This window comes from Myotis lucifugus, unplaced genomic scaffold (genome assembly GCF_000147115.1).
Source record: "Myotis lucifugus unplaced genomic scaffold, Myoluc2.0 scaffold_2, whole genome shotgun sequence".
NCBI classification, from domain to species: Eukaryota; Metazoa; Chordata; class Mammalia; order Chiroptera; family Vespertilionidae; genus Myotis; species Myotis lucifugus.
The window spans coordinates 5602010-5623920 of NW_005871050.1; the positions used below are offsets into that span (position 1 = coordinate 5602010).

The 21911-nt window shown below is 40.9% G+C and overlaps 1 protein-coding gene across 1 annotated transcript in view; it reads left to right on the forward strand.

Annotated features, from left to right (window-relative positions):
• Positions 1 to 927: 927 nt before the first annotated feature.
• The window catches only part of GPC3 (glypican 3), a 404846-nt gene continuing 383862 nt past the window's right edge, over positions 928 to 21911 (forward strand). The window contains exon 1 of the mRNA XM_006082075.3: positions 928 to 1289. Coding sequence (XP_006082137.1) covers positions 1115 to 1289 — 175 coding nt within the window. The 5' untranslated portion in view covers positions 928 to 1114. The remainder of the gene's footprint in view (positions 1290 to 21911) is intronic.

The following is a 21911-nucleotide window of genomic DNA, read 5'->3' on the forward strand; positions in this document are numbered from 1 at the left end:
TATGAAACAAGCTAGCTCTGGCTCACTGAATTTGCTGTGTAAATGATTTTCTAATGAGTTGGGCTGGCTTTAAGCCCCAGGTTATTTTGCTGTCACCAGTTATGCTTTACTTCACGAAGGATCACCTGGGACTGTCTTGCAGGAGACAGATTCTTTTAACATCCTGGGATCAGATGCTTACTCTGACTTTGTGTGGTTTTATTGAATCAAACCTAGTAAGCCTCACAGGCTTTCAGACTTTTTAGGTACAGTATTCAAAGATGAGGCAGGCTGTGAACCCGCCAAGGAGCCCCAGTTGCCATGGTTTGTGACTATTTGTAGGTCGGGTTTGTGAACCCAGCCGTAGCTGCGATGGGAAAACCTTTGGAGGGAAGCTCCTTGGAGATCAGGAAGAGGGGGTGGATTTAGTGCGGAGGAGGAAGACCTAGTGTGGCTCTGGTGGCCAGGACAAGCTGGACCAGGCTGGAAAGAGACCCGTGGCAAAGCAGAGAGGGGCACTTAAGCCAGGAAGGATGGAGATATTGCAAAAATCTGAAAGAGAAAAGCCCTCCCGGCGGTAGGCCAATGAGCAGCGGAAGGAGGAGTAAGGCTGGGGAACTTCTCCCAGAGCCAGTCAGAGGGGATGGCTGCAGGGAAGCCAATCAGCACGCCGGAGCCCGCAGCCCCTCTGCAGTAGTTGTGCCAGAACGCCCTGTGTGGAACGGCGGCGAACCGGGCAGCGGGGCCGGGCGGCCAGGAGCGATCGCACTCGCTCAGCGCCCTCCTCTCGTGCAGCCCTAGTGGATCCCGGCGCCGCGGGGCTCAAACAGTCCCCGCAGCCCGGCGCCCCACACCCGCAGATCGCCATCGCTCCTTGGCCGCGCAGTTGGCCTCGCTCCGCCCCGCCCCGCCTGGTCCCTCCTCGCCCCGCCCCTCCTCGGCGGCCCCGCCCCGCCTGTGCAGCCAAGCGTTCCCGCCCTCGCTCAGTGCCCAGGTAGCTGCGAGGAAACTTTTGCAGCGGCTGGGTAACGGCACGTCTCCCGCTCCTGCAGCCGCTGCTAGGCTTGCTGCTTCTGGGACTGCTCTCGTCCCCGCCGCCACTCTCCCGCGCTCCCCGCGCTCCCCGCCCCGCAGGATGGCAGGGACCGTGCGCACCGCGTGCTTCGTGGTGGCGATGCTGCTCAACTTGGACTTCCCGGGACAGGCACAGCCTCCACCGCCGCCGCCAGACGCCACCTGTCACCAGGTTCGCTCCTTTTTCCAGAGACTGCAGCCCGGACTCAAGTGGGTGCCTGAAACCCCCGTACCAGGTGAGGAGGAGTCCCTTAAGCTTTCCCCGCGCCCCGCGGGGAGCCCGGGAGCGCGTGGTGGCGGTACCCCGAGTGCTCTAGCCCCGCGGGGCTGTGGTCGTGAGCCCTGCCGCTGGGCACCTGGGGGTGCTCGTCGTGCCCAGGGCAGACCAGGTCTCCCGAGGAGGAAGAAGAGTGTGTGTGGACCGTGGCCGCATTCCCTGTACTCGCTCTGCTGTCAGGGAAGGTGCTAGTGGGAGGATCGGCGGTGATGGCCTTTTCCGGAGCGCCCATTTTTTGGGGAGGGCGGGAAGGTGGGAGCTGGCTCCCAGGGCCTCTGGGAACTGGCGCCTCATATCCAAACCGGTGCCTTGAGAATTTGCCACGCTTCCTCGCACGTCCGTGCCAAAATTTCAGCCAAAGCTGGACCGAGGCTCCGGCCATTCTTCCCCCAACCTGCCCCCGGCCCTCCTTCCCGCAGCTTGGGTTCCCGAGCTCGTGGGCCCAAGTGCAGACAAAGTTGAGGAGAGGTCTCCAGATCTGCAGTGGTAGGTAAAGACACACAGAAGGAAACTTTGGAGAGTGAGGGTCTCCTAAATGAGGAGGACTGAGCCTTTTCCTCAAAACAGCGTCCCTTCTCTAGGTTGGCAAAATCGCTTCAAAAATGGTGCTGCCGGCCCCGGGAGCAGGAGTCCAAAGATGATATAACTCCTCCCCCTCTCAAATTCATCAGCCTTTTTGACAGGCTGGACCCTGAAGAAGAGATGATTTTAGGTGGAGGAAAGTTTCTGAGCGCCTGCCTTTTGTTCTACACTATCAGATCGCGTTGTAAGGGCATATTTTAACCTTAGCTGAGGGCTGCCGCTGTCAACAGATGAATATTACTGGCCTTGTGTGATGAACTGTCCCGCGGTCAATCCTAAAAGCCTACCTTAGAATATCATTAGGACAAATTGCTACACTGGCAATGAGGGCAAGAAGAGTCGGTTTCAAACAGGTTAATTTAGCAGAGGTGCGCTCAGAAGAAACGGCGGGTAGATTCACAAACCTCCAGGGTCTCTTCTCAAACCATGCATGTAGCGAAGCGCGGATCCTGTGCTTTTGAGGGATCCGGGAGCCACCCTCGCCCAAACTTGGCTCTTGGCTCTCAACAAGTCAGAGAGGCAGGCCTGATGGTTGGACCAAGTTGTGAGTGTGATGCGCGCCCTGTGGGCGCTGCCAGCCAGCCTTCACTAGCGGGAGGTTACCTAGGCAGCCAGCGCGCCCTCGGCGCCCTCGGCCTTTTCTTTAGGTGGATAAAAAGCCGAGCGAGCATGCTGTTTAGTTGCAAAGGTAATTGGTCACCCTTTTTGGTGACTGAAATGCATTTGTGCATATGTTAAATATTGCTTTGCAGGAAGTCCCTCTAAGGAAGGGTAGAACTACCTCTTCCACTGTTAAGTGTTAATAGCATACCACGTGGGCGTGTGCAGGAGCTGTAAGGGGCAACCTATGAATCAGTTCCACAGAGCTGAAACAACAGGCGAATCTCTCTCCCCCTCAAAGTGCTATGGTATTAGATTGCTAAAGCCAGAGAACATGCTGGCTTTATAATATAAAATGGTTATAATATAAAAATTGGTCTTCACAGGATGAGCCCCCACAATATGGGTGATTTGAAATCGGGGAGTAAAGGTTGTGTTTAAAAGAAGAAAACGGCCAGAAGGAATGCAGATACTGATTGAGCAACCCCCTCTACACACACTCAGGCTTTCACTCCTCCTCCCTTCCCCTCCCCCAGCTCTCTGGCTGCCTGCCTCTTTGCAGCATCTGTATAAAAGTATTGGGAGGGCCCACACACTGTGTGTATGAGATTTGGCCTGCACCCACCTCCTTCCCAGCTCCCTTACTCTGGGCCTAAGGATGGCCATACTATAGAGAACAACAGGGACTGGTAAATTTATTATTTCCCACTAGTATTTCTCAAACCCCATAGGAAAAACCACTTTCCAAGGGTTTTTGCCATATAAACCCTACTTCACTTCCATTTAACATATGCAGTGTTGAGTACCTTCTACATGGCAGGCACTGTTCTGACTTGCCTTGGAGCAAAGCCAAAATTCAAATATGGTGATATCCATACAGCTACCATATATCCTGGATTTACTGGGGCAGTGCATATTTCCAGTACTTTGTTCTGGCATAAGACCATGTGTTCTGAATTTTAGTTGAGCAAATATCGTTACTGTAGGTATGGAAAACATGGTGAAAATCCTAATGTCCATGTGTGGAAAGAGCTCATCAGTATTTCAGAGCAGAGATAATAATGGCAGACTAAATAGAATGGCAAGTGCATAATTTCAAAGTGAATAAATGTGTAATTTGCTGCTGTCGATCAGTGGTTGGAAATTGAAAGAGAGCTGCAAATTATTTGAGTTACGAACCATCATGATGGCCACTTTTCATTTCCCCCATCTATGTTTTAAGCTATGTTTAGTTTACTGGCTCCACTGTTTTAACTGCATTAAAGCTTTCTTTGTCCCAGATAAAATGAGATTGGGTAACAGTAAGGAGAAATCCTCAAGAATGTCCTGTCTCACTTAAGAGGAGCATTTGGAATTGAGTGCTAACTTTGGCCATTAGCAGAATTGGGTTAGAGTGGATAAGGTACATTTCTTATGCTAATATGGATGAAACTAAATGGCATTTGAAATCAGCCAGCCTAAAAAATAAATCACTGGTGCTGAAGGACTACACTAGACTTCCACAAAGCTGCTCTAAAGCCTTACAATCTCATGTTCCCATTTCTTTTAGAGTGTTCAAAGGCACAGGATAGTGATTCTAATAGCATGTCCCCGAAATCCATAGATCTTTTCATACCCCAGTCTTTTTTTTTAAGGATTTGTAACTTGGAAAGCACCACAGATGGAAACCAGGCACACAGAGTTAGCATTTGGCAGAAAAATCCATATAACTGACTTTCAGTGTAGCTCTTTTGCCCTTATTTAATTTAGAAAAATTCAGAAAAAAGCCAATGAGCTCATAAGTCTAGATGTTTATTTTGTTTTGCTTAACCTACCCACAGGCGCAATCAAGAATGGATACAATTTTAGACAAGGAAAGTGAGTTAGTAATCAGACAATGATGTTTCCAATTGTCTCAAGGGAATGTTACAGAAGTCTGAAAAAAATTCCTCTAAACAAAAATCAAGTGTAATTCACTTTATGAATGCCATACACCACTTTTGTAGCGGGATGATGGTGAAGGGGAAGGATGAGAATGAGAAAATCAAACTAACTGTGGAAGTGTTGCAACTCCCCAAAGATTGAGGAATCTTGCCTTAGAGGGCCTTGTAAAGTGCAAGAACCATTGCAGAAGGCCAAATGCCCGAATGGGTAAAAGGCAGCCTTTAAGAGCCAAAATCGACTTGGAGTGTCTCAAAACAGATGAAACAACATAAAGATAAAAATCGGCGTTTTTGAAACAAAGAGGACGTTTGGTATTTGTTGTTTTTTAAAGTGTCAGAACTAGCAACTGTAATCTGGGTTGCCAGCTGTGGCTCCCCAATTAGTTTGAAGCAGTTAGTGGTCCTAATGTCCGGGAGAGAAAGTGAGGTGTGGGAGGTTTTTCCCTCCTCTGAGATTGCACTAAACATTTGGGTGAGCAGGTGATTTGTTAAAACGTTGAAAGAGTTGTATTATTGTTTGTTAACTTGGAACAGTTTAGAGAATTTTTTCAAATGTCGTCCGAATAGATTTATTATATTAATCCTGATGATTGGTGCCTAGATGTGCTTAGAGGGGCGCCTCAATCTGATTGAAAAGATGGCTGATGATCAGTGGAGCACCTTGGCCTGAAAGGACACTAAGACTGCCTGCTCCTTGGCAGGCTGTGTGTTAGGTGCTGGGGGTATCAGGAGTAAGAAAACAGTCTCTTTTGTCAAGGCACTTGAAATCTAGTGGGGGAGCATACAAGTAAACAGGCTCTCAGGAAACTTGTAGGATTAAATAGGGTGAAAAGGGCTAGAAAATACCTCCAGGAAATTGGCTGAAATGGTCACAATAGCCATCCTGGGGAAGGGAAAAGAACTGAAGAGATGAAGAGGGAGATAGGGAGGAATCTCTTAATAGGACCGCCATCTTAAAAAGTTTTCTTAATTCTTGGAGGAAATTCCGTTTGTAAGCATTAGGCAAAACAGGCATAAGAAGATTTTGATGGATGCTAGATGCCACGGATGGTGTCAGTTTTGCAATTTTTTCCCCGTATGGGCTGATAGGTTGTATCCAGTATTTTGAGGTAATATTTTTGAGCATTCTGTTACTTCCATCTTTAGAGTTGTAATGTTGGCTGTTCACTGTAGCCTAGAAAAAGGCTGCTTATTATCAACCTGGGGGGAAAGAGTCCTGGATTTGTCTGCTATAAGACAAGACAGAAAAATATGTTTTCTCTTTAAATGGCAACTATCAATGACCATGCCAACTTTAGAATTTGATGCATATACAAAAACGTGGGTCTTAAGGGGTATCTTATTGCTCATTTCCAAGAAAATTGAAGATAATCACTTGTAACTTGTGCACACGATACATCATTTGGAAAGAATTTCGCTGGGGATCATATTGCTCAACTGAAAAGTTCTGGCATGCTGAATTTGTACATTTTTGTGAATGCTTCCTTTTACTCTGATCTCTAGCTTTTTTTCTGCATATGGTTGTTTGTATGTTTTAGATTATAAGCTTCTTAAAGGGAAAGCACTGCTTTTGATGCAGTGTTGAACCCAATGTTAACAGTACCATAGAGCATTTAGTAAATAATTAACAATAATATAATTTCTAGATCATTATGTATTCTCTATGAACTTTCAAGTACTTTCTTAAGCTATGTGTCACTTTACTATTTTAAAAGCCTAAGTCCAGATTTTTTTGTAGCATATTATTGGGGTGTGTGGACAAACTTTTCAGACAACCTCTATTTTGACTAGAGACAGATTCAGGCTTACTTCGATTAGCTCGCAACTCTTACTATCAGGCAGGGCTTATTAATATTGAGTACCCAAAGAACAAATTGAAATTAGCAATGTTGTTATGACTGGCTTAGTATCATTAAAGAGCACCAATTATTATAGCACATAAATTGTAAGACATCTCTTAAATTAAACTCTCTGATATAATGTCAGCTAGACCTTTCTTGCTAATGTTGACATTACCATATTTGGGAATCGAGCTATAACACATGCCCAGACCTGTTGAAGTATCTCACGGATTTCTGTAACTTGGGATCAGAATTTGTGCACAGGCTCAAATCAAGAGACCATACCAGGAGCCAACATCTATTCAGCCCTAGCCAAGTTTGTAAATGGTTTTGATTTTTTTGGTAATCTAACGTCTAATGGAAAGTGTGGGCAGAACAATCCCCCACTCATCTGCCTATATTTAGCAAATGGTATGGTTTGAAACAGGATCCCCTAGCACTCCATTAAGAAATGAGCATCAGAAAATAGAATCCAAGTCATGGGCCCCAGCCTTGCTTTAGAGACAGCAATGGGAATTTACTTTCTGAGATGTAATGACAGGGAGAATGCAATTCAGAAAGCAAGGTGAAGATGGGCATATCAGCAGAGAAATGTGTGTTCTGAAATACTATATGTGTGAGTGAAATGCTCATTTGGGCATGATAGTCTCACTTGAATACCTTGTTGAATACACAAGTAAAGATTTAGTTCTGTTCTTCAAATTAGGCCAATTAAAGATCAATTATCCAAGTGATAATGATTAGAAATACCTTTCTGCCATTTTTAAACAAAAATGAATCCAGATTGATTAACAAAGAAGGCATTTTCACTGTTGAGTCTGTATGTAGCTGAGTAAAGCCTTGAAAATTTGTATTTTTCCTTATGAATAAAAGGGAGTCAATGTTAAGATAAAAATGTATGGCTAGTGTTCCAAACAGTTAATTACTGCTAGTAGCTGAAATTATATTTATATACTGGATTAGTAAATCAACTTAGCTCTTTGAAGTATACTTAATAGGTTTATATTGATAAATAATTGATAGGAAGGGAGATAAAATACAAGTGAAAATGGTGATAAGAAGGGACAAGGACAATAAAGCCATTATAAAAGAAACCTCCACTCATTGTATTCCATCCATCCCCCTGAAAGTTGAAAGATGTACATTTCTCAGTAGTGATGATTTTGAGAATATTCTGTATTTTTCAAAATTTCTATACACAACGAAGTGTGTATTTATTTCTTATACATCCAGAATAAGGCAAACTTCTAGAGTAGAATTTTAATTGTTTTTTTTTTGAGTCTACCTTTTGAAAATGAGTGTTTTTACTGGAAAATTATAAATTCTGATTATGACAGCTTCAAGGTACATGGTCATAATGTTCCTATTAGACTGTGATCTCCTTGAGGTTAAGGGTTGTAGCTTATCTTTGTATCCCTAGTGCCTAGCACATGGAGTTAGAATAGTATTATGAACATAACATTTCTATAAAACCAATATTTAGGTACTTGATTTATTTTTACTTATATTCTAAGGTTTCTAAAACAGTGACTACTTTTTTTCAGGTCAAAAATCCATTTATGGTCTATAGGTACCTGATAAAGAACTTTGGTTTAGTTCATTTGACTACAGTATAACTCCCTAGAAAAAGTAGACTAGCTAGATTTAATAAGAAGTGAGTAGTTTAAAGATAAAATAAATCCACATATACATAAATGAATATATTTATCTTCACTTCATTTAGGTTTGTGAAAATGATGCAACTTGGTGTGAGTTACAGAAACATATACTGAATGTATGTAAATTTTCCCTCAGTGTTTGGTGTTTCTTACCTATAACATCAAACCTCATAAATGTACATTTCAATGGACATAACCTGAAGTGGATTTTTAGCCATGGGAATTTTATTGGAGTAGGATAAAGGACTTCTTGAGAATTTTCTTTTTTTAAAAAATATATTTTATTGATTTTTTACAGAGAGGAAGGGAGAGGGACAGAGAGTTAGAAACATCGATGAGAGAGAAACATCGATCAGCTGCCTCCTGCACACTCCCCACTGGGATGTGCCTGCAACCAAGGCACATGCCCTTGACTAGAATCGAACCTGGGACCCTCCATCCGCTGAGCCAAACCGGCCAGGGCTTGAGAATTTTCTTAATTTCTGTATGCATTAGGGCAACTTTTAAAGTCAGCTGAGAAAACTAAATTACTTGGCTAGAGATGACCCATTAGGATTTCTTTCAGCTAAAGGCCCAAGTAGGAAAGAGGGAGAAAAGAAAGGGACGATGTTCATTTGAAAATAATAGAAAAATTCTGTTTGATAGTTTCCTCCTTAGTTATGGTTCTGTTCCCTTTCTCCCACACTCTGCATACTAGTAGTTATAGTATGTATTGTGGAATCCTATGAATCTCCATTGCTGTTTGTAAAATTTTGGTTTGGATTATTGAAGCTGAGGGAAATCTGGTGAAGAAAGGAAGTGTTAGAATGATGGACACAAGAAGGATATTAAAAGCCTTCACTCTGGTATATATCAGAAAGTTAACTGGCACATAACAGATCTAAGGTATTGGAAAAATATCTAAATATGAAAATTTACATGTGTGCAGAGATAATACAGAGACATCTCCCAATTGCATTTTGTTCCCAGAAATACTTTATCTGTATTTTTTCTTACTTAATAGCCATGTTTTTTAAGTATATAGCTTATTCATAGCCTCTGCCAGACCCTATGCCTGTTGAATGCAGAAGCCATGTTTGATTTATTGGATCCTCTAGATTGGTGAGTAGAATGGCTTGTACAGAGTTACTAATAAAGTTTGGAATGAATGTAAGAATAAACAGGTAAAGACATAGTCTAGAGGAGTTGATCACTGTTGGACGAGATCCTACAATGGCATATACCTGGAGAATGACATTCTCTGAATGCATCATTGTCTAAGTCAGTGATGGCGAACCTATGACACGCATGTCAGAGGTGACACGCGAACTCATTTTTTTGGTTGATTTTTTTTGTTAAATGGCATTTAAATATATAGAATAAATATCAAAAATATAAATCTTTGTTTTACTATGGTTGCAAATATAAAAATATTTCTATATGTGACACGGCACCAGAGTTAAGTTAGGGTTTTTCAAAATGCTGACATGCCGAGCTCAAAAGGTTCGCCATCACTGGTCTAAGTTGATCTTCAGCAGAGACTGAGGAAGGAGTGGTCGAGTGAAAGCTTCTTTATCTATTCCCTTGCACCCTGGGAGCCTTGTTGCCCCTCTGCCAAAACTGGAATTTGAGGAGGATGTGTTAAGTAGACTGACATTTTTAGCTTCAGCTTTATCTAAATGTAGTGTTTGGATATGTTTTATATATTTATGTTGATAGATTATATATGTATAAATATATGTTTCTATTATTTTGATAACAATGAATAATTATGTGCTATTTAAACCGTTTGAAAGTTGTTAATTGTTACTCTAAGCAGTGGGTGGTCTTTCACAATCATACCTTACATTTGTGTCCTGAAAGCCTTGCTTTCATATATCTTAGGTACAAACAATGTAGCCACTCATAAAGTATCTGCAGGTTCTGGATTCCACCAACTTGCTTGGTTCCAACACACACACACACACACACACACACACACATACACACACACACCACATACAGTCATACTTATACACATATAATATTTCTACATCTGTACACCCTTAATAATCTAGACAATAAGCCTAACTTACACTTAGAAGAGCTAGGAGGTACAGCTTTTCAGAGCTCAAATAAACAATTTTCGGTAAGATTGGTCCCAAATTATTGCAGAGCTAATTGTCATTGCTATCATAGAGTTACTGCTCATTTATCAAGTTTCATCATTTCCCTAAGTACAGAGATGTGATCTTCATTAAAGTAGTGATGGTCAATTCATATTGTAAATTTGGCTCATTTTGGAAAACTACTTCTAGTCCTGGCTGCAATTCATGTTGAGCTCCATAGAAATGAGAATGAGACCCAAGAGGCCCTTTCCAGGTTATGTTTCATGGACTGATTGTATTAGGGACTACATTTAACTATTTTGGAAAACATGGGAAGTCTCAGAAAAGGAACCTACTAATAGTGAACTTTATATGCTGCCTCTGCATAAATATTTAAAGGTTTTTTATTCATTTTTTACTTCAACCAGTATTTATTGAGCACTGATTCTATGCCAGGTACAGAGCTAGGAGCTGATGAATAAGATAAAATCACTGCCTAATGAGGGAGCTAAATAAGGAAAACCATGGATATTGAGGCAGTAATATGAGAGCTGCCATAGAGCTAGGCACCCTGTGGGGGTTCTGAGAGCTGTTGAGCTATAGGGGAAGGGTACCTAGTTCCCTTAAGCACATTCATAATTTGCTTAGGTATGTGCAAATGTACAAAGCTAAAAGATAAATGACACATTTGTTGGACTGGAATAGTTTGGATTGGTTGGAGCATAGATGTGGGGGAAATGGAGGAAAGATGAACTAGAGAAATAGGTAGGAAATACTGAAGTATTTCCTTATACTGTATCTAAGGAAGATGATTCATGAAAATATTTAAAGAAGAGAAAATGTTAATCAGTATAGAGGATGACTGGAGAGTGAGTGGTAGCAGCGAGTTTTAGTACTGCAGGTGAAAAGGTGGAGCAGTAAATAGGAGAATAAAATACTAATTTGAGAGAATAACTTGGTGACTAGATATGAGGACAGAAGGGAGAGTCTAGAACTTCTAGTTTTTCTGGATGGTGAGACTATGGCACATAATAAGTGCTCTGTATGCATTTGTTGAATAAATGAATGGATATAAGATGAACCTATTTTTAAAATGTATTATTGTGTTGTTTTTTTTAGAAAGAGAGGAAGGCAGAGGGAGAGAAGGAGGGAGGGAGAAGAGAGAAAGAAAGAGAGAAATATCTGTGTAAGAGAGAAATGTTGATCAGCTGCCTCCCACAAGCATCCCGACCAGGGATCCAGCCTGCAGCCTGGACATGTGCCCTGATCTGGAATAGAATAGGTGACCTTTCAGTGCATGGGACAATGCTCAGCCAATGGAGCCACACCAGCCAGGGCTAGAGGGACCTATTTTTTAAGGGTTGAAATGATTAGTTTGATTTTGGACAGGTTGAGTTTGAGGGGTTCCTTTGATCATTGAGGCAGAAATGTCTGCTAGGTAGTTGAGGTTGCATTTTGGATCACAGAATAGAGAAATCATGACTGTAGATACATACTTGGACATTATCAGCATCTAGATGGTAATTGAAACTCTGGGAATAGATGAGCTCCCTGGGAAAGAGTGTATATATTCTTGTAGAGTTCAGGAGAAGCATAGTTGGGATTGAGAAGCATAGTTGGGATTCATCAGCATATAGGCTCAAGTTGGAAGTCATGGGTGTGGATGATGTTTTCCAGGGTTTTGCATGTTTCCAACATCTAATGATTAAAAAAACTGCCAATGACTTCAAGGATTCTCTTGATTAAGAGAAAGTATGATTAAGAGAAAGTATGAGTATGTTGTCACGGTCCAAGACTTTGCAAATAAGATAATATATTACCAAACACATACACACACACACACACGGTGGGGGAGAGACTTCTATGTAGAGAAATACATTCGGATCAAGGGATCAGATTTCTATGATTTTTGATAGCAGTAATTAATAATTATGTGTTATTTAAACTGTTTGAAAAGTGTTGTTACTCTTAGCAGTGGGTGGTCTTTCACAACCATATTTAGATTTGTGTCGTGAAAACCTTGATTTCACATATCTTACATACAAACTATGCAGGCACTCATAAACTTTCTGCAAGTTCTGAGTTCCACCAACGTGCCTGATTTCAACATGGAGGTCCTTTTTCCCTTCCCTTGCAGAGCATTCTCTCACTCTGGAGAATGAAAGCAGCAACAGTGTGTAGCTTTCGGAGCTCTGGTCTCTATTCTGCTTCAGACTGGGCCCTGCGGGCTAGTCTCTGAAACATGTGATTCCAAACAAATACTAGAAATACTTGTGTAATTGGGCTGAACTTTTCTTAAATGTCTATGGAGATGTAATGATTTTTTTTTGGTTAGTGTGAGGAGAGGTTTGTATAATTTTATGTTTCTCTGGCATGAATGGTTTCTTTAATTTCCTTGCTGTTATTTAAGAGGTTGCCTTCACCAGAGTTTATACTTTCATTCAACTTAAGCTTGAAACTCTTTGTTCTCCAATATATTTTTTGAAGTTCCTTTCAGGTTTATGGGATAGTTTGGAAGGGCCAAATAGAAGATCATGGAAACTACCATTTATGGAGTGTCTACTATGTGCAAGTTGCTTTATATTTAATCTCTCATTTAATCTACCTAGCAAACCTGAAAGGTAGGTGGTGTTATCTCCATTTTACTGATGAAAGGTTTACTTTCCCAAAGGTGTAAGTGGTAGAGTCAGGATTTGCCTCCAGATTTGTCTCATTCCATAGTTCATGCTCTTTCCAGTATACTTATTGGATTATGAGGGGACGGAAAATGGTCTGGATATAAAGTATTTGACTTAAATTCCCACACTTCTCTGACTTTAGTCACATTCATTACTCTGGGTTCCCCTCCTACTGTAAAGCTGAATCTGTCTTTGCTTGTTTGCCCTCTTCTTCCCAACCCTTATTAGAAGCTAGTGTTTCAGTAGTGCTTGTCCTTTGCCCTTTCTCTTCTCTCTCTGTTCATTCCCACACCCATTCCCATGACTTCATTATCTTTGCCGTTTGAACGATTCCCCCGTCTCTTTTCAGCCTGACCTCTTCCTTGCTTTCCAGTTCAGTATTTCCCAGTTGCTTGCTGGCTGTCTCTATCTAGGAGTCCTGTCAGTGCTTCACTTTCAACAGAGACAAAAATTAATCCATAATTTTCTTTTCCTATTTGCACAAATCTGCTTCTCTCCAGCATTCTACATTTGTGGTAATAGCATCTGTCTGGTACCCAGACTTGAAACCTTGAAATCATCCTTGACTTCTCTTTTTACACATCTCAAACCCAGATTAAATGGCTAAATCCTGCAAGTTTGCTTCCATCATGTCTCTCTCACTCTTACCCCTTGGAATGTGTGCCCTCTACTTAAGAATAATAGGCTGCTAACTCATTATTGAAAGGACACTGTAGTTGTCTGCCTCCAAGCCTTTGCTTATAGACCACCTGACTGTCTTCCTCTCATCTGTGCCTGCTGCAGTCTTACTCATCTTTCAAGGTGCCAGTGCAATGCCATTTTCTCCATGAATCACTTCATGATTCTCCATGACTAGATGTGATCATTTACCACTTTGAACCCTGCTATCACTGTACATCTTCCATGGCCTTGATTCTCGCTTGCTCTTGTAATTATGTATTTGATGTTTTTCTTCTTCCAGAGCCTTGCTCCTTAAAATGTGGCCCCTGGAGCATCAGCATTAGCATCACCAGGGATATTGTAAGAAATGCAGACTCTCAGGCCCCATCACAGACCTATCAGAATTGGTATTTTTTTTACAAGATCTCAGGTGATTTGTGTGCATGTTAAAGTTTGAGAAGGGCTCCTTTCAAGTGTAAACTCCTTGTGGGTAAGAACCTTGCAGCATTAATGAGAGAGTCTAGCATATAACAGATCAATGTTGTTTTGATTTCTCACATTTGTGCTGTTCTTCAACTATTCATTCACTGATGTGGCCTCAGAAACCTATACAGAAGAAATGTATGAGGGAGTGAGAGAGGAAGGGATAGTGTAAGAGGAAGGAGAGAGAGACTCAGAGAGTTGGGAAGGGGGAGAGAATTAGAGAATTAATGGGAATAAGAATGTGAGAATGAATGGGCTAGAGAGAGCCTACAAGATATCTGGTGGATGGCTAATAATATCATGACTAGTTTGGAAAAGAGACTTTGTTTCCCCAGATGGGTAGAAACTTTAGATTGGTCCTTGGCTTAGTTTAATGTGGCCAGAGGGTTTCTCATTTTCTCTTTTGCTGGTATTCTGGAGTATATCTTCTCTGGCCATCTTCAGAAGTCACCGTGGAAATTTTAAGAGTTAAAGAGCCATGGAAGAACTGTGCTTAGTGTTTGAAATAGTTCTTTTTGCTTTCAGAAACATTTTCTTCTTTCCTTTCAAACTTAAAAGTTTATTTCTGAAAGAAAGGTTTATTCCCCGCCACCATGGAATTCTGGAGGGTTTATATGTTTTAATTTCTAAAACCTAAGTCATTTTTTTTGCCTTTGTAACTTCAGTGCTGTGGGTCAATTTACTAATGTTGCCTGAAGGTTCTTTTGGCCCTCAAAAGCTGTCAGATTGCCTTTTCTTTGTTCTTTGAGAGAGTAAGGTTGCCTCATTCACAAAGCATGAAGGTGATGTTGGAACCAGCGCTTGTTCAATCATTCAGAGTCTTCCCCCACCCCCACCTCAACAATATCCAGTTTTTCTTCAAGTTACGTCCTACTGACAATGGCATGTCTTACCAAATAACAAATCTGGGTAAAATTCCCAAAAATCTCATCAACATTTCATAGAATAGTGACAAGAAGTAGCCCAAGTTGCTCTGACAGCCATTGCGCAGGGGAACAGTGGATGTTCTGTGCACACTCATCAAGCCCTTCTGGGGCTCAGTATACCTTCAAAGCTACTGAAGGTCCTCCCTTCATGGTCTGTTGGACTGCTCTCCACATCTTCCCTTTTAGCCTTCCTCCTTTCCTCCACCCTCACACCATTCCTCAACTGGTTATCATTTATAACAGAAGGTGTTTTATGGTTTGTTATATTTATTGAATGGTTTTGTGTTTCTTGTTCTCTAAAAAAGTAGATGAGTGGAATGTTTTATTTTCTCCTCTGTATTTTAGTTTTAAGTTGTGTTTCCCTTTCCTATAGCTCCTGATTGACTTCTTTCTCTCTTCCTCCACCTTCCTCTGCCTCCTTCATATTTGCCTGTCCTCAGTGATTCTAGAGAGAAAACAAGCTTTCCACTTCTCCCCACATGTTTGGTTTGGGTACCTTGTTACTTTGGGGATATTACAAAATTTGACTCCTTAATTTGTTTGCAGATGAAGAGCTCTAAAATACACACCCATGAATATACATTCCACTTTCTAAGAATTCTGAGTATTTAAAAGGCTTTTTTGAACAGATAGGACAAGGATAAATATATCCGATTCATGGCTCAGATCATTGCTGTGTAGTTTACATTCCCACTTTGTCATAATTCTCAATGAATGCAAATGGCATCTTTGTTTTTAGAGATCTCTTTTCTTAGAACGAATGCCTTTTCTTTTTTCCAAGGATAAGGGAGCCCCTTTAAAATGCTGCTAGTGTGGGGTAGAACTGACACCCATCTTGCAGGCTAAGCAAATTGTAGCCTGCTTTTCCCTGATGAAGTTATCACATTTCAGGAACATTGTTTCACTTGTAGGATATTATTGTCCCAGTTTCAAATTTGACTTCAGGTTAGAGTGTATTCCAATTAGACTACTTCTTGGTATTTTTCTTTGTCTTGATGCTTATAGGGATCTTTTGTTTGTGCTGTATCTATTATCTCTTCCAATCTTGGCCAAGGTTGTTAGGTTATGCACGTATGTATAAATATTTAACAAGATAAGTTAGACAAAATGTGCTTGAAGATACTTCAGACCTCCACCCCCACCCCTACCACTGCCCCAGCTTAGTTTTTATGCAGTTACAGATGGTTGCTTTTTTCTCAGGTGTTTAGATTTGGAGGGCATTTCTTTGTACTTTGCTTGATGGACACAATGAAATGGAAGCTTTTGAGTGAATCTTGACTACCAAAATGGTAGCATCCAGTAACAGATAACATAAGGCTCCACTTCCTGTTTTTTTCTAACTAGTATTTCAATTCCTTTATGCCAGAGAGTTTTAGGTATGAGATTGTGTGTTTTTTAAGAAAATATTTTGGATAAAGACTAATGTTCTCAAGTCAGGAATAGCAATTAGTACCATTCATTAATCAGGGGCATGTTTTGACTTTGAGTCCTGGCTAGGAAATATAAACTGTGAAAGTCACACATATATATGAACCTCAGGCAAATTTATGACTTGTCAGCCTTTTAAGGTTAAATTCTTAACCCCAAGTTGGGGCTGGCTTTATATGTAGAGTCTGGCACATTCCTTTGGGCCACTGAACACCCCCCTCCCTAGTCCTTTGCTTAACAGCAGCTAATGGCCTAATGAGCAAGAAGGATTTCTGTCTCTTATCAGCTGCCTAACCAGCAACAGGAAGGCTGATATACAGAGTATGGGTCAAAACCTGAGTTTTTGAACCAAGAAACTACAAGGTCAGTTTAAAACTCTGGACATGTGCTATCTCTATAGTCATTAATACCTGTCAGTGAAGGAGCTGGACACTTGAGTTCAAACAAATAGTAATAGTTCTCAAAAGTAAGAACAGTTGAACTAATTTTGCTAATAATTCTTTCAGCCTTTGTTTAGACTTTCTATAAATAGCCTTCATATAGTCTTTAATGAGCTTTTAGTTTGCGCCTGGAGGTTGTTATGATCATGCAGGAGTGTTTGATTGTCAGATGGTGATGATGGTGGAGGTAAAGATATTTATATTTTGGCCCAGATTTTGGAAGGGGCTGCCAAGTATAGGTAAATAGATATCTTCTACTACTTTTACTTCTTTTTAAACTGAGTTTTTGAATAAATATGCAGTCAACTTGCCAGGAGTTAGAGAAACCTTTGTGCCTGCTCAGACCTTTTTAAGGAGAAAGAGTCATTGCCTGTTTTTAAGATCTGCTTGGAATCCAGGCTCAGACTTACATAAAAATAAATATTTTAGGTTTTCAGTGCCCATCATAGTGAAAGCCCCTTGACTTTCATCTTCTGCATTTGCATTTTTCAGAGACAATAATGAAAACATTTTTTTTCAGATTTCGTTCTGTTATTGAAAATCCTATTTACATAAACAGGCATTGTTGTGGCTTAGGGAAGAATGTGGGGTTCCATTCTTTAGCTCCTTGTATATCTTTGCAGGCTTGTCTAAATAAAAGTAATGACGCTTTAGTCTAAGCAGCTTTTCTCATTTAGGTAAGGAGGGTGGTTTGAAATTTCAGTTTACTAGATAACTTGAGTCTCTTTCTTAATTATTTCAAGCATGCAGGATGCTCTCTTGATAGTAAAGACCCTAAAATGCTGGTAGTCTCCTCAGGAATCCATTTGGTAATAAAATCCAGTGCATTTTCAGGGGTTAATTTCCATGACAATTGCATGTCCCCTCCCCACCCCCACCCTGGAATACATTCTTTTAGGGCCTTGGTGTCCTCACATTTGCAAAAGCACGCTTTAAAAATATATAAGGATGTCGCGGGAATCCCTAGATCTAGAGGAAATTTAAATGTATTCAGATTCATGCTCATTACACAACTTTGGTTTAAGAGTTTTTAATAGCTTTTGTCATATTTCTCAGAAAATTATCTGCCTGACTTTGCCAGACTTGGTTTTCTGCCCTGAATGAAAAACTGAAGATCAGCAAAAGTAGAGCCTAACTACATCCTATTCTATCCCTTTTCTGAAAGAAAGAAAGAAAGAAGAAAGAAAGAAAGAAAGAAAGAAAGAAAGAAAGAAAGAAAGAAAGAAAGAAAGGAAGGAAGGAAGGAAGGAAGGAAGAAAATTCTCAGGTCATCTGGTGCAGAGTGAGGTGGAGAAAAACTAAAACTAAAACTAAAAAAAAAAAAAAAAAAAGCAAGCCCAGGCTGCCTTCACATCTGCTAGTCATTCCCACTGGTTTGAGTTCAATTCAGCAAGTTTTTATTGAGCACCTGTGGTGGGGGTGGTGCTAATAATAGTTAACATTTATTGAGCCAAGTGCTGTCCTAAGCCTTTTATGGGCAACATCCCATGTAATCTTCACAATAGCACTACCTGGTAGGTATTATTATTTCCCCCATTTTACAGATGAGAAAACTGAGGCTCACAGAGGTTTGTGATTTGTCTGAGGTCAAATAGCTATGCAATGAATTAAACCCACTTAATCTGGGTCCAGAACCATGTTTATAATTGTTACTCTGTGATGGACTCAGCATTTCTAGGAATTATTCCTAAAACCAGTTTTGAGAACCCAGTATATGTGAGATGCTAGGTTGCTGGGGATTTTAAATCAAATACTCCACGCTCCTCGCTCTTGGTGGGGAGGCAAACATGTAGACAGATGGGGAGCCTGCATGGAGGGGGTCTCCATATTTGTTTAGGGCAGTGGTTCTCAACCTTCTGGCCCTTTAAATACAGTTCCTCATGTTGTGACCCAACCATAAAATTATTGTCGTTGCTACTTCATAACTGTAATGCTGCTACTGTTATGAATCGTAATGTAAATATCTGATATGCAGGATAGTCTTAAGCGACCCCTGTGAAAGGGTCGTTCGACCGCCAAAGGGGTCGCGACCCACAGGTTGAGAACCGCTGGTTTAGGGGAACGAGGAGGGCATGGTAAGGTTAGTGACTTGAACTTGTGGGAATGCTGTATCTGCAATGCAGCTCATGTCCAGGGGTCATGGACATTTGATTTTTCCATTCGATGAAGGTCATCTATCTATGAGTTGAACTGCCTCATTGATTGTATCAACCTGTTTCCATCACTTCCCCAGCTCTCTGTAGCATCAGCTCCCTTGAACTCAGCACTTCTTAGACATGCATAGATAATTGGCTCCATAGTTCCTGTGTCAACATTTCTTCTTTATTTCAGTTCTCCCTTTTTTTAAAAAGTAAAAACTAAATGAGGCAGGTCTTTCTGAATCAAGTTGCTGTGGTCTGGAGAGCTGGTTGCTTTCTGAAGGCAGATGATATAAAACTAGCATCACATAGGGAGACCCAGGATCCAGGCTTGGTTCCTTTAGCTTGAGCAGGAGCCCTCCTGACACTCTCTTTGAGCCCACACTGGGTTCTAGAGAGCTCTGTATTCAAATCACCCATGGGTTCGACAGGAGAAGGAAGTTACTATTAGCAGTTTTTGAGTTTTTTAGTGAAATCATGGTTATGGAAAGGAAACCCCCAAATCACCTGTTTGAGAAATTTAGTTTTGTTTTTCAGAGCTCCTGAAGAAAGCAAAGGAGGAAAAAAGTCACTACTGAGCATTGTTGAAAAGTCTTATGTGTTTCATTAACAACAGATTTTCTTCAATTTTAGGAAACATTTGGTTCAAGGTAAAGTGAACTCACCAGTGTGTGTGTGTTTAAAACAGTATCATTTAGCTTCCAACCTCAGCTTACAAAATCTCTGTGTTTCCAAGTTTCTTATAGTTTCTCTGTAATGTTTAGCCTGCCAACCTCCTCCCATGCACTTTCTCCTTCATTAAATCTCTTCCACAGAAAAGGGTTGCCACCAAGTCTAGACTTCGGAAGCATGCAGGAGGAGGGCCAATTAGTGAGGATTTTGATTCACATTACATGAGGATGGGAGGAGGAGGAAAATATGTCTTTCCAAGTCCTTCAGATACTCAAGTTCTAACACAACAGTATGCTGAAGATGTATAAAATTACTGGAGCATTTACACAGCTATTCCCCAAGATGGCATAAATGCCACAGCACTAGAGCATGTCAGTGTAGACAGATCAGCTGAAGGATAGGAAAAAGGAAAAGATCAATAACACTGCTTCTCACTCAGGGATCAAGAGTGTTTGATTTTCTTTTGGTTGTATTTTGCTCAAGTGCAGTGTGTATGTTGTACTAACAAGGCAACTGACTTCCTTTTCAGCAGGTTCCTATCATCGGGAAAGGGGAAAGATAAAATACAGGGCACAGATTATTTACAGTGGCTGAGAATGTAATTACAAGGTGCAATGGCTTGAAATTGAAATTGAGGTTAGCCATTAGGGCTGGGAAAAGCATCTTAATAGTAAGGTCAACTGGGCGTCCAGGTGTTCTGGATTGCCTTCCCCACTTCTTTCCTGAGCTGGAGGAAGGTCCCAAGTAAACCCTTTAGCCTTGAGGTATTAGGGAATTACTCAAGGAGTGTTGCACTTTAAGACAATGCCTGATGAAGTTGCTTAACCAAAGTAGTATCTCACCCATGATGAAACATTTAGACATTACTAGGCAAATACTTTTAGGTGGAGTAGGGAGAGAGAGCAGGTGTATTAGTTTCCTAGGGCTACCATAAAAATTATCTCAAATTTGGTGGCTTAAAACAACAGAGATTTAGTATCTCAGTTCTGGAGGCCAGAAATTCAAAATCAAGATGTAGGCAGGGACACATTCTTTCTAAGGGCTCTAGCAGAGAATCCTTTCTTACCACATCCAGCTTCTGTTGACTCCAGACCCTCCTTGGTATGTAGCTGCATCATTCTAAGCTCTGACCCTGTCTTTACAAGGTTCATGTGTCTCTCGTCTATGTCTTTTATAAGGATACTTGTCTTTGCATTTAGGGCCTACCTGGATAATCCAGGATGACCCCATCTTGAAATCCTTAATTTAGTTACATCTGTAAGCACCTTTTCTAAATAAGGTCACATTCACAGATTCTTTTTTTAAAATATATTTTATTGATTTTTTACAGAGAGGAAGGGAGAGCGATAGTTGGAAACATCGATGAGAGAGAAACATCGATCAGCTGCCTCCTGCACACCCCCTACTGGGGATGTGCCCGCAACCAAGGTACATGCCCTTGACCGGAATCGAACCTGGGACTCTTCAGTCCACAGGCCGACGCTCTAGCCACTAAGCCAAACTGGTCTGGGCACATTCACAGATTCTGAGGGTAAGGAATGAACATATCTTTTTGGGGGGCACCATTTAACCTACAAGAGAAGAGAGCTTTTTGGACATATTGAATCATACCAATTTACCAGATTGCTCTATTCTAAGGGGAACTTGCCCTAGGGAAGCTTAAAATTGGTTGTAAAATTTCATTGTTTCCTGAGAGGGATGTGGGTAGCAACTCCTGTTAACCCATTTTCTAAATGATTAAATTGAGGACCTGGGGAGAAAAATGACTTACCTAAGTCACTCTGGATCAAAAGGGTTCTGAAACAGAAGAGGCTATCATATTCAGTGTAGACGTTATATCTTAACTCATGAATCTTGGTTTTTTTCTTAAAACATAATATTTTTTTTCTAAACATGTTAGCTATGGAAGGCAATCATTGCTTATTACCCACCTGAAAAACGTATTCACAGGATCTCTAAGCTCAAGGTATTGGTGTGCTTTCAATGTGCAATAGTTTTCCACTTACTCATTGTGGTTTCCTAAAACATCAGTAACAGTGAATTTTGGAAGCCAGAAACATTTGCAAAGCAAAAGTCTGCTTTTTCAGATTCAGGTGTACTAAGTTTTAGGTACAATTTGCATGGAGAATGGTAAATATATAGTTGTCACATATGAGACGTTTTCTGAAGAAATACTATCACACTTATGACAAAATGACTAACATTTATGGCAGTGACAACCTTGGTATATAAAGTGATTAGTGAATTAGAATATGGCCTTCATGGAAATGCAGAGAGAAAAGAACTTTGGAGGTCACCAGTACAGCCTCCTATCTAGTGCAGTAGTCCTTCTATAGTATTCCTGATATTGAAGCATTGTGCTTGAATGCTTGAAGACACAGGGGACTTACTATGTGTAGGAAGCAGGGTCTCATTGTTGAGTATTCACTCATTCATTCATTCAACAAACATTTATTTAATATGTACTATATGCTGGGCATTATGCCA